This window comes from Zootermopsis nevadensis, unplaced genomic scaffold (genome assembly GCF_977971745.1).
Source record: "Zootermopsis nevadensis isolate Lab colony 2312 unplaced genomic scaffold, Znev_1.0 Znev_ptg000009l, whole genome shotgun sequence".
Lineage (NCBI taxonomy): Eukaryota > Metazoa > Arthropoda > Insecta > Blattodea > Termopsidae > Zootermopsis > Zootermopsis nevadensis.
The window spans coordinates 8,174,892-8,188,743 of NW_028259141.1; the positions used below are offsets into that span (position 1 = coordinate 8,174,892).

A 13,852-nucleotide genomic window follows, 5' to 3' on the forward strand; every position below is an offset into this window, starting at 1 on the left:
ACAATGTTACTCTCTCGCTTCTGAGAAGATGCAGTGTCATCATACTTTGAGATACAAATATGATGTTGTTTGTTTCCTTGTTCGTTAATACCTGTGAGACGTCCCTGGCGTCTTCCCACATCGGCGAAGGAAAGAACCCATTTTATGTGCGGTTCATTTAACGACGCTGTCAGTTAAGTCAGAATATAAGGCATCGAATGATAGAAATTAGTAACAAACAATATGGAAAGAAACAGTCATGGCCTAACTTATGACTTAACCCGGTATTTTCCTGAAATTACTAAAGAAAATTACTAAATATCTCAATCAGGATAACAAGACTCCGGGCCAAGATTTGAACCAAAGACCTCCCGAATACGAAACAGCAGTGATAGTCCCTTAGCCGGGAATTTCAGTGAATCAATTTTTGAGATAGACGCACCCACAGAGAGGATTCTGTTCCCTGCCAAAGACGGCGTGCTCTGAGCATAAAAATCCAAACACAGGCCTGACCGGGGATTGAACCCAACACCTGTGAATAACAAGAGTACACCCCAATAGGCCCCCACAAATACGACGTTTATTCGGCAATGTTGGGAACTTCTAAAAACAATCAGAAATTGCGAATGGAAGGATAACTACAAACATGAATCAGGAAGTATGTAGAAGGAAGTGGTCGTGGCCTAATAGAAAGTACTAACCCGATATTAAGACCAGAAGAAAACGCCACATTATGTCGACACTGTCCTACATTCCAGAGATTAAATCAAGTAAAGATCAGAGAGATGTAAATGGCCCAACAGCTACTGAATAAACTCGGTTATTGTTTTGGCTTTATTGTATGATAAATAAACTAAATGCGTATAAAATACTGTTCGTTTATCGCTCTTTAGGCCACTTGGGGCCGAGCCTTGCCTGCGACGTCGGGTACCCGAACACTAAATGGTCCCAAAACATAGCGTGCGTATATAACGAACATGAAATCGCGTGGTAGTAACAAAAAAAACTATTAGTTTTCACACGAGCGGAAACAAACTAGAGTTAAATGCGGTGTCTTTACATTCCATTCAACACTTCGTTGCCTTCCTCAAATTCATTACAATTCATCCGCATTTGACAGTCCTCTCTGTCTAAATATGCAGCGCCTTTAACGCTTAAAATGAAACTTACCGTTAGTATTTAGAGTTTCTTACACTTTGTTCATCGCCACATATTCTACAAATAGAACACTACGTTTCGAAAGCTGAACCTACTGCCATCTTCAGATGAAAGGTATCCACAATGTTGAGTCCGCGTCAATGGAGGTACCTTTCACGTGAAGACGGGAGTAGATCCAGTTTCCGAAACGTAATGGCTTTGCAGAGTACATGACTATGGTAAAATCCAAGAAACTATCAACAGCATCGCCAGTGTCCCTTATAAATGCACCACCTGCATAGAACTGGGCTATCAAATTGGTACAACAGTTTGGGCTGGAACGGTTCCAATTTAAACTAACAACTTGTGTGTTCCTCGGACGAATCAGGAGTTTAAAGACCGGATAAGATATGTTTCCTCACGTCAGTCTGTTTGTAGAACATAAAATGACACGGTTAGCGAAACTTTTATTTTGCCAAATTTGACAGATCACTAATAAACCTCTGGATCCAGACATGTGAAATCTGCTACTGATACAGATCATAAAAGTAGTTGCACTCTATGTACAAAATACGATTTTAAGTCAATAATTATAAATATAGCGACTGTGGAAAAAAAAACTGAGGTATAACCGAGAAATTTAACATATAATCTATCCTTGAGAAGGGTACAAAGATTTTCCAAATAAAATTATTATCTACGTCTGTAAAATATTTACAATTGCAAATAATAATACAAATCGATTTAAGTGAAATTTCATACGACTACGCACGAGCTCAGTACGTCAAATCACGTGATACATTATGTCCTAATGTTGGGTTATGAATTTGTAGTATTTAAATTTAACATCAACGATACAAAATTTGCAGCACTAAAAATCTGTTTAATATGGAAAGAAGGTTTTGTGACTTCCACCCGAAATCCTTGTTTTTTTACCGTAGGCGAATGGGTTTACTAAACCGATCCTACAATTACGTTATTGTGTTTTTTTTTCATTGCATTTGAACTCGTCACAACTAAAACATTTTTTGCCAAAGTTTATTCTTAATTCGTAAATTAACAATGTTGTTTTCGGCTTCAGAACTTACAAGCGTTGAATGTGATAATGGAATATTAACTGGGTAGGAAATGCCACTGGTAGGATACTTAAAAAGAATTAAATCTGAAACACGCCCTGCGATAGTCGATCGGTCTCTACGCTGAGCTGATGAATCACAGCTTAGCTAAAAGGAAAGCGGTCGCTAGTAAAATGGCCCATACCGAAGCATCTAATTCCTAAATCGTCGTGAATGCAGTTTACTGTGAAGTCCCTGAGCCTAAATGAAGTTTTAACACAAAATATTATTATATAGAACTATTAAAACTGTTAGAATGTATTCCTTAAATAAATTAATTAAAAATCTCTCCTAACTTATTAATTAATTTAGTAGTTGACAGTATGACTTCATTAACGCTTAGATATGAGACCTCATATTCCGAACGTCAACCAACATTTTCTTTCGCCAACGTAATTACGTGCATTTATTTTAAAAAAAAATGTTCCTGACGAGCGACACCGTCTCTTAATTCTCTGCAAGGCCTACCCATGAAACTTTCGTGGAGACGTTTGGCGTACACTCACTACCTGTATATGGTCTATGAGGCCTGAAGAGATACAAATAACATGATGTTATTATTCAAACTGTGTCACCACCACTGAAATATGCAAAATAGAAAATCGAGTGAAACGAAGAAGGGGAAAGGGGAGGAATAGAGAAAATTTGCATACAGTTACCACAGAAACAAGGAACAGTTGCCAAGCGAGCAGATGAGGGTGGTGGGAATAATTAATTTCCACAATGTAACATTGCCCCAATTAATTCCCCCTAACGTTATACTGAGAGTCAATGAGGAGGAAATTACAGGAACCTAAAACTACCATGAGAATCATATAGGCTAATAACACTACGTTTAAGAGAATGCGTAGGCTATTTGTTTCAGCCACGTAGCGTTCTATACACAAAATGACGATCCTCCGTGAAGTATCAAAATTATGTTTAATTCGGTATCAGAAAAATTTAAAACCTAAATATTTGTATCGATATCAGAGCCCTTGTAAATCATGTATGGAAATCTTGCATAATACTGCTGCTTCACATCGCCATGCGATATGCAGAACAAAATTCCTACTTGTACAATAATTAAACTTCACGACAGTCCGAATGACGTAACCAGCCACAGTAAGAGTTGTGCTGCTTGCACGAACGTGTGACACATCGGAACACCTGCCACTTGCACGACCGAGCACGACTTTGTGAACAGTCAATTGGAGGGTTAATAACGCACTGTGCCGGTACTTGTGAAAATATTAATTGCATAAAACACGTTATTGAAAATACACTCCACAGCTTTCTTAATCTAATCGCGCCGAATGTTTGAACAACACATACGCAAACATGAATTATAAACTGTGTTAATTGAAGTCGGTGAAGCGCTTACCTCGTTTTGACAGAGAAACGGTGCTAGCCGGCGCGGGCGCTCCAACGAGAGACAGGAAGAGTCCACAGTATATCCACAACATTTTTTACGTTTTAACTGCATTTTCCACGGCCATAATGCAATATCAGGATTCCAGTTTTCAATCAAATCACACCGATTTTCCCAACCAAACGCCAAACCCCAACACTATCGACCAAAGCTGCCGACGCTTTGCACAGCTCTGACTCAGAGTTCAATAAAGTTTGACACATGCTGCCATCTGGTAGAACTCTGAACGAAGTTCTGAATCAGTATGAAAACATTTCAGCGTCAGAAGCACCACCCTTCTGAACTAACTTGCACATGCTCAGTCGCAACCACATCGATAATCTGCCATTTTGTTTCATAAAATTCATAAGAATTAGAGTCTACTTACACCTAGCACAATATGGCGAATAAAAACACTTAAAGATACTGTCCTAAACTGTCGAAATATAATTTTGAAAATTCTTACTTACCGAAAAGTGGGGCATAATTTTTCTTCCATACAAACACTAATGTATAATTTTTTAAAGTTTCTTACTTCCACTGCAATTTTAATCTGGTGTGCTAAAAGAATGTTCATGCCAATGGATTTGAAATCAAAATGAGAGACTGTTCAAATAATATTTACAAATGACAGATCAGCACATATCAGCATACCTGTACGTACTACAATAGGAACTAGAGTAATAATGAATTTTCATTCCTAAATGTAACACGCAAAACAAACAAATCAGTAAAAAAAGCATACATCCACAAACCTTCCTCTATATTTATTCTTAAAAATACAAAATCAATTTATAATCACAATCTGTTCACATGAATGTTGAATATTTTAACAGCATGATCAGCTCCACAGCTTGACATCTGCAGTTTCTTCAAATTGCTAACATCACAGCCATCTCCAAAGGCCACTAGTGGTCGGAATGCCAGTTTCTTTACAGCCAGGTGATGTGCAACTCTAAAGAATCAGTTAAGAGAAAGCAGTAGAAATAATTTGAATACTTCAGAAAAAATAATGTCAGACTTCTGTTTACAACAGCCATCACACAAGATATATTCTGAACTGTAACTTAAAATTTAGAAACACTTGTCAAAATCACACTAAAATCAACTCAACACTGTAACAGTCACGTGAAATTTATGTACAAGTTCAAATTCTTCATGCTAGACAGCTGCACTCCCCACTTAATTGTACCTGCACCTTGTCGTGGTGGTGGGGCTTGAGTATCTCAGTGACCCCAAGAGCTATGCTGGCAGTAGCAAAGCTACTGGTAGGGCCTCCCTAGCCAGATTGGTCGAGGGGGAAAGGTCAGACTAAGACAGGTACCCTGGTCCTCCAGGTTGGGGGTTGGTCGCAAGGCTAACAACCTTGCACCGTAAAAAGGAAGATGTTTCAAAACCTCGATCAAAGCCTCGGACAGACAGACCTAACAGAGGACCGATTGGAAGAGGAGAATTGAGGAAGCCATGGACCGAATACGGACCGGAGAGCCATAGAAGAAGAAGAGAAGTGTTAAAGTGTGGCTGTGGCAAGACAATGACCACTCACCCCCATCTTCTAGTACTGAGATGAAGAACGAGCAGGAGCTATAACTCCATTTTCCCATGTGCCTCTGTGGCACGTAACAGGATAGCTTTACTCGTCAGACAACAATTAAATTGTTTACAGAAAGGATACGAATTGTCAAGTTCCAGACATGTCTGCCAATCGCCTGCAGTTTCTCCAATGACAGACGACCACTTATATAAGTTTATGCACCCACTTTCCAGTCCAACAGCTACCAGGTATACGTTGGGGGCAAAATTAACTGGAGCCACAGCCAGAGCAGTAACAGACTGATTTTGGAGCTCAAGTGGCTTTGAGCTTAAAGTGTACTGACCAAGCAGAGATGTGGTCTCAGATGTTACTCCATTATGACCCCATACTGCTACTTTACCATCTCGAGATCCAGTAAAAAAATGTTTGGAATCGTGAGTCCAACTACAACACCAGATAATACGAGCATGCACTCCTGTCTTCTTATCAGTACTCGCAATAAGTCTGTAGTTCTTGCTTTCTAAAATCAAACAGAAAAAATATAGATTATAAAGTAGCATGTTACCTCTAAAGTAGTCTTATGTCTCAAGTGTTTTCGGAAAGCGCCCAGTCTAAATCTCGGTTCTTCTTCTTCTTAAAGTGCCTATCCGTTCCGGATGTTGGCGATCATCATAGCGATTTGAGCTTTACTGGCTGCTACTTGAAACAGCCCTCCAGTGGACATCGAGAACCAAGTTTTTTGGTTCTGAAGCCAGGAGATTCTTGGCCTGCCAGGTCCCCTCTTTCCGAATACTTTTCACTAGATAATCAGCTGAAGCAGCCCGTATCTATCTCTATTTCTCATGATATGACCGAAATATTCCAACTTTCTCTTTTTTATGGCGTTAACAATCTCAACGTCTTTGCGGAGTTTCTCGAGAACATTTTTGTTGATTGCACGGTCAATCCAGGAAATTCTGAGAATACGTCAGTACAACCACATTTCGAAGGCCTCCAACTATTTTGAACAAGCTTCGGTCAACGTCCACGATTCAGCGTCGTATAAAAGCACAGAGAGAATATAGGATCTGAGTAGTCTTAACTTGGTGTTTATGGGTTATGATACTATATTTCTCAACTGAGGTCATCTTGTGTTTTTCATCCAACCTTACATGAAAATGCCAGAACAATACTTTCTTTCAATGCTACATACTTCATACAAATTACTGGTGCAAAATTTATGATACAAATTCAACTAATGGACATATTCTGTAAACAATATTTTAACATCTTCACAAAAAATACTGTTTTGATAAAGACAACCTCCATCTTTCTCAGCCCGTACCCACTACCACACCAAAAATCCAGAAAATCCGCAAACCAGGCATGCAATCAGACCTGAGCTTGCCAGATAAGTGGTCTTGTACCTGGATTAGAACACTGACTTTATTTTCACTATTACACTCTCACCTAATTCAGGAACCTTTAACTGGAAGAGACTCCACCGACGATCACGGGAAACAGACAACAGGAAACGGTCATCAGGTGAGAATGCCATCTGGGTCACCGTCAGCTGATGAGACACAAGCTTTTGGATTTGTTTCCATGTTGACGTGTCCCTTAAGAGGCACAAATTATCATATAAAGAGAAAAGCCATTACGTTCTGTCAGCATTTATGTTCTCTTTTAATACTTTCCTCCCTTATAACTTACACAGTTAAAATATCTTAAATACTCTTTCAGTAATGCTATATTAATTTAAATAAATATGTAAATTAAGAGCTAGTACATGAGTACAAACCAGATAATGATGGTCGCATGTTCCACAGTGGTAGCTTTACATGCTGATGCCAGAAGAGTGCCATCATGGCTTGCAGCAAGTGCAAACAGTTCATAACCATGACCATAAAGTTTTTGAACTTCTGGCCACAATGTGTTCTGCAAAAGATTTTCTTCAGTAGGAGGTTCTGGAACAGGAACAGTGCCAATCATTACATACTTCTATTTTTTTCAAAAAAACAACAAAAAAAACAGCTATATTCAGAAATGACTGCAATGTGCCAGGATTAGTGATGTCTTAAATGTCCAAATTTCATTCATGAACATTTCAGTTCAAATTTGAAATCTGAAGAACAGACAATTATCACTGCCCATTTACACACATGTAAGAATCCATGAAGAATAATAAAATTGTTTTATATTTAATCCTGCATTCTTTTCCACCAATTTTCACATAAATAAAATTGTTTCCAATAGCAAAAAAACTGAACCACCATGTCACATATTACATCTGAAAGAATTCAACAACACATTTACAGGTATAATGATGTTAAAATCAAGAATGCAATCACAAAATACTTTTATACCAATATGTCTTTACCTAAAACCAAAACAACATACCAAATATACTTCAAGAGACTTAAGTTATTGGGAAGGAATTATTATTATTAGCATTTGCAGATTTTCCTGAAGTTTAAGCTTACAGCTGTAGATTCATACATACACCTGCAATTCCAAATAATTTTTTAGATATAATAAAGTAGATATAACACTAAACAACACAATCTTCATACCTTTCAAATCTACTGGAGTAAAGTAGAATTCTGAATATTCATCCCTGATATGTCCTTCTGCTGGCTTCTCCTGACCTTCGTACACTGCTTTATTAGAAAGACCCAATGCAGGTACAGATGCACCCTGAGGAAGTGTTGAGGCTGAAAAATACCATACACTATTTATTTCAGTAAAATAAATAACACTTTGTACTGGCGTGATGCTGACCACTCACCCCATCTAGTGCCAAGGTAAAAAATGAGTAAGAGCTATACAACATCTCCCCCAAGCACTTATATGGCATATAGTGGGACAGATTTTTTTTTTAATGTGCTTATATAATTGTCTCACAGGGCAATGTCATGCCCAATTTTATTTAAATGATTTGATTATTTGTTGCAGGATTATTTAAATAATTTGTTACTAATGATTAAACTATAAACTGTCTACCTCAAAAATACAATTATAAATACCAGTAAATTTTAGACTGAAGATGACCATGAATTCATGTCACTAAGTGTTACAGATACAACAGAAAATGAACAGTTAATAGGGCTACAGTAAAGCTGCCAATGGTGGATTCTGAATGTGTTTTCAAAAAGCAACCTAAAATTTGAACATTACATAAAATTTTAATTCATACAAGTCTGGGAATAAGCCAGCTGAGATTATAAATTATTTGTGAATGCTAAGTTCACAAGCATTTACAAGTTATACTGTGTCAGTTGCAAACTAGCTCCATGACATTTCTTGGAAGGAGTTAAGAATGACAAATCAATGCATAAATAACAATTCTGTATTAATTAAATTAAAAAGTGGTATGTTTTTAAAGCAAATAACATTTTAATAATACTTGCCAAAACATGCCCATTAACTGTTTTGAAAACAATTGCAAATATGATTGGATTTACACTCTGGTTAACACCTTATATGCATATACCTTACACCACCTTACAAACAAAACCTGTACTAGTTTAATTACATGTTCAAAGCATTCCTACGTCAACTAATTAGCTCACAAAACATCCCAGAAGTGACTCTGATATGCCACTTGCTGATAGTCTTATGAGGGACACAATGTCTCATTTAAAATACATGTGTACAACTACTGAATAACTTCACTCACCATCAGTATTTTCAAAATCTTTATCACATTCTGCTTTACATATCTGTTGGAAAAGTTCAACAAAATTGTTTGGTGCTTGGAACGCTCGAATGACTTTCTCCTCTGCTCCTGACGCAAATCTGTACCGTGACAAAACTGCTAGACAAGAAAAATCGTAACCATGGACCTGGGGTCTGGCGAGTTCATGCCACGTGACCTGTTCAAAAACAAAGCAAAATCATAACACGAGAACCAATCTTTCAACATGATCCAGACGTAGAGACCATTCTGACTGTTACTTAATAATGGCTTCATATTTTAAAAAAACAAACTGAACAATGAATAGTTCACAAAATGTACATACTTCGAGGGGTTGATACCTCCACCACAAACAGACGTAAAAAATTACACAAATTATAAGTTCATTTATTTCTAATGTATGAAAAACCCTTTAATAAACACACTTCCAAAGTTTCCTTTTTAAATACTGTTTGAAAATAATTCATTTCTAGAGAGTTTTACTCACATTCTGTTGTAGTGGGCAGGAAAGGCAGCATTTAGGATTCACCATCTTTGTTTACCATCAACGGCTTTTAGACGAACTGCCAGGATAGTGTCCTTACAATATGGATTACCTGTCTACATTAGATCATCATGGCATTTGCAATTTACTATTCACAGTTCAGCTAACACACAAAAAGAGCAAATCTGTAGACCATTTACCTCACGATGATCATCTCTAACCCATGGAGCGTGGATTCTGGTTGTCTGATCAGCACTGATACTAAACAAGAACTGGCCACCAGGTTCCCATTGCATGTCAACAACCTCACTAAAATGGCCTCCCACAGTCACACCTGGTTCCCATATCCCCAGCTCCTTTAAAAATAAATCAGTAAATCAGTCTGAAGAATTTTTAACACAATAACTTTGTTTCTTTTCATAGCTGTTTTTTATTGTATCATTACAATCCATTACGAAGGTGAGTAGTAAAACAAATCTGGCTCAATTCAGAAACAGAAGTAGTAAGCCTGTACTGAGATATTATTCCAGCATTAAATTAGCCATGAAGGTGTCGTAAATATGTTCCTCTGAAGCATCGGTACGTACCTCCAGTTCCACATGACATTACAACCCAGAAGACACACATCTTCACCGACATAAGAACGTCAAATCTCATATTTACCTCAAACAATTGTAACAAAACAATGAAATACTACACCAAGCTCATTTAAAAACATTAAACTTACAGCATCTCGATTGTTGGATACAACTTATTAAAACTGAAATATTGCTTACTTTAGAACAGGTCCAGAGATGGAAGGATCCTTGATATCCATGACCAATAATGCTCTGACCATCAGGGCCAAATTTACTACCATAAAATCCAAGAGTATTTCCTCCAACCTCACCAACTCTGACAGACTCCAACCAAACTCCTGATGAGACATCTGGCTCCCAGATGATCATTGTCTTGTCCAAAGACGAGGAAAGAAGTTTCATGGGCTGAGTACACCTCTTCTTGTCTTCTGTTCGTAGGAATACAAAAGTAAACATTAATTTTCATTCAAACAAGATTTATTATTTCTCAATTATACAAAAATAAGAAATGGGATAACATCTTCTTTGAGCCAGAAAACGACAGATGACATTTGGAACATTTATACTTGTATAACGCATATTCAGAGAAATACAAGGAAAAATAATTTATGCCTTTATAATTCAGTCTCTCTTAGGATTTCAGCACTTCATTCAATTTACTTCCAGTTCAATTGAGAAAACATAATTGCTTTTAAAATAAGAGATGTTGCCAGAAATAAATGAGGCATGCAAAATAACAAAGAATGTTTTTTGAAAACATAATATGTAAATTAACGCTGATGGCCAACCTCAGAAGAGATGGATGGAAAATACAAGACTGTAACATGCCTCATGGCCTAATACAGAAAAGGATGATGATGATGACGAATATGTAAATTCACAGTACACCTTTTAAATGTTGTGCTCTATTAGAGGTCTACATAGTGCTCTTATCAGACTTCCCTAACTTGCCTGAGTAAACGGGCGGATGCCAGTCTACTCCATACACCCAACCCTCATGACCAGCCAGAATTGATTCCAGAGAGACAGAAAAATACAGTACTGCTTCTCTATCATCCTGCACCATGAAGAACTTCTGTTCAGGCTGGATATCTTCTTCTAAATCTAACTCACTTATCAGTTTCCTTTTTTGTCTCGCCACTTTCTCATCACATGCAGCAATTCGCCATAAACGAATCAAAGAATCCTGTGAGCTGCTAGCAAGGAGAAGATGGTCTGAATCTGTTGAAAATAATACATAATTGTTAAAACAGCAAACCTGGGAAGAACATAGGAAAGACAATGATTAAGTAGAACAGTTGCCATACAAGCAAACTGGTAGAAGGTCCCTAAAGCAGAAGTAATTACCATCCAAAGTAAAATCCATAGCTCTGATCCAATCATCATGGCCAACCAAACTGTCCACTTTGATAAACTGCTTGGTATGTGGCTTCAAACCTTCCTGTACATCACAGCAAGTATAACCACTGCTACTCTCAGCAAACAAATGGATTTTTGCATCATCAGCAGCACATGAAAGCAGGACAATCTCTGTTTGAGGAAGAAAACAGAGGCGCACACATAGACAGAAGCCAGAGCCAAAGCTCAATGTCTGCAAACAAACAGCATCTGAAATAATAACAAAATACATAAACAGTGGTTTTTATGCATTATCACGCTACCATTCAAGGAAATGTTTAACTTTTCTACAGTTGTGATATTAATATTGGTACTTGTGGGTTATTGGGACACATCGCTTTAAAAACAGATTAGGTTAGGTTAGTTGTCATTTATTAAAATAAAATAAAATAACTTTCAAGTATATGTCATTTATCCACACACATTAACATAATCTAACCTAACCTATTTTTAAAGCGATGTGTCCCGATAACCCACAAGTACCTTAATATTTTTGTTATTTAATCACTAAATCTTTGTCTTTCAACTAAATGCTTTATCATACAAGATATATGGAGGTGGAAAAAATAGATTTTCTCAAAGATACTGTTTCACCCTGACCTCTGAAACCTTCAATCTGTGTTCTTCCCCTAATGTGAGAGACCACATTTCACACCCATACAAAACAACAAGTAATATTATAATTTTTCATATTTGAACCTTTATGTTTTCAGAGAGTAGATGGGAAGACAAAAAGATTCTCAACTGTGTGACAGCAAGCATTTAACAAAATTAGTCTCCTCTATATGTACAAATACAAGAAAAATATGTTCTAACACTACTAGAATTGCTACAAGCATCTGTCTGCAAACTGTGTAAATCCAACTCTATTATTTGACCTATTGATCAACACTCAGCACTGGATAACAACCTAGCATAAATCTTGCAAACATAAAAGGTGGTTTCCCAACATGATAACATTTTTCAGCACAAATACACAAAGCAAACACATGTTTAATGTCTGTAAAGTAATATATATGTGTTCTAGCAATATGTTCTAGGAATAATATTACCTTCATTTTCATGACGAATCCATATTTTTACTGTGGAATCAACTGAAGCAGTAGCAATAATTGCAGCCTGTTTAGTTGAATCAACATTTCTACTTGACACATAAATACCATCAGCAACAGTAACTGTATTCTGATGACCCTTCAAGATAGATGTAGGAGAGAAATTACAGCCATAAGTTCTAGTCCAAATAACAGCAGTACAATCAGAAGAAGCAGACACAAATTCTGTTTCTGGAAATCTATCTTTATGTCTAATCCACCGAACTGAGTTCACTCGTCCTTTATGTTGACAAAACACTGACAGCACCTTCCCAGCATCAGCATACTACAAAGAAAACGAACTGAATAAAATGAAATGTATTTCATCTTCCATATTACTAAGACATCTTTTACTAAATTAAGATGACAGATTCTGATTCTAAAAAAATCATGGATATAACTTCAGAAAATAGTGATGAACTCAACAATTTATTATCTAAGGGGAACACTCAAATGAGTACTAGACTTGAACAGTATATATTGCTCGTGACCTCTGCATGGCACAAAGCTAAACCCTACTTACCTAACATTTCAAGTAAGCAACACATTTAGAACATATTCCTAACCTAACTACTGTACTAGTATCACATAAATCCTTTATCTGAACAGCAACAAATGAAATAACCCTAGTTAATGTGCCTGTACTAATGTTACATAAACTAAAATACGTTTCAACGAACCTTAGGATCGTATAATGCAACAGAATGAGATGCACCGTAACAAATCAACTCATTTGTACCCCAGTCGGCGTTATGTGGAGTACGATTACATGCACTCGAAACATAAACTATTTCAAATTGCTCCATGTTTCGAACCAGAACATTTTTCAATGCATACGCTTACACGTTCGCACGTTTCTGTCTTCCAACATACAATATAATAAGTTGATATTAATGATTAGAACGCACACAGACCAAAATCTAACCTCAACACCACAAACAAGCACGGAGCCGCGTCCTTATTGGTCCCAGAATTGGGGGGGGGGGGGAAAGAGAGAGAAGAGAGAGAGAGAGAGAGTGTGTGTGTGTGTGTGTGTGTGTGTGTGTGAGTGAGACGTCTTGAGACTAGTGACATCTTTCCTGATCAGCGTGTACATTGCCCAAATAATTAATTTGATACCGAAAGATATCGCGCCACTCGTTTCCCATTTACCTTCATACCTCTTACCATAACCTTCAAAACATCTTCTCTTGCCCAAAGGCTCTAAAAAAACTTGCAGGTATTTTCCATCTTTTGCACCTATAACCTATGACCAGAACTTACCACACCATTTAAATTATCACCTCTGATTTATTAATACTGTTAATTTCATGGTATTATAGGCTGTGATATTCCCCATTTTTAATGTAAAGCACTTTATTTTTTTTCTCTCACTACGAAAAGTATTATGGGACTTTTTCAGTGACTAACCCACTTGCAATAAACATTTCTCATTTAAATACACACTATAAAGCTACAATTCAGACTGTA

General features: G+C 37.0%; 2 protein-coding genes across 5 annotated transcripts in view; both read right to left on the reverse strand.

Moving 5' to 3' along the window:
- The window catches only part of mmd (disintegrin and metalloproteinase domain-containing protein mind-meld), a 587,218-nt gene extending 583,359 nt beyond the window's left edge, over window positions 1-3,859 (reverse strand). For all 4 annotated transcript variants that reach the window (XM_087345919.1, XM_087345918.1, XM_087345916.1 and 1 more), the window contains exon 1: window positions 3,595-3,859. In XM_087345919.1, coding sequence (XP_087202045.1) covers window positions 3,595-3,676 — 82 coding nt within the window. In that variant the 5' untranslated portion in view covers window positions 3,677-3,859. The remainder of the gene's footprint in view (window positions 1-3,594) is intronic.
- A 508-nt stretch (window positions 3,860-4,367) lies between these two features.
- Window positions 4,368-13,355, reverse strand: Elp2 (elongator complex protein 2). The gene is made up of 12 exons (XM_022083810.2): window positions 13,063-13,355; window positions 12,344-12,668; window positions 11,241-11,501; window positions 10,845-11,114; window positions 10,092-10,321; window positions 9,516-9,671; window positions 8,814-9,009; window positions 7,708-7,848; window positions 6,936-7,101; window positions 6,605-6,753; window positions 5,297-5,675; window positions 4,368-4,576 (listed from the first exon to the last, which is right to left on the reverse strand). The coding sequence occupies exons 1-12, from the start codon at window positions 13,186-13,188 to the stop codon at window positions 4,420-4,422; spliced, it is 2,556 nt and encodes an 851-aa protein (XP_021939502.1). The 5' UTR covers window positions 13,189-13,355; the 3' UTR covers window positions 4,368-4,419.
- Between the last annotated feature and the right edge of the window lie 497 nt (window positions 13,356-13,852).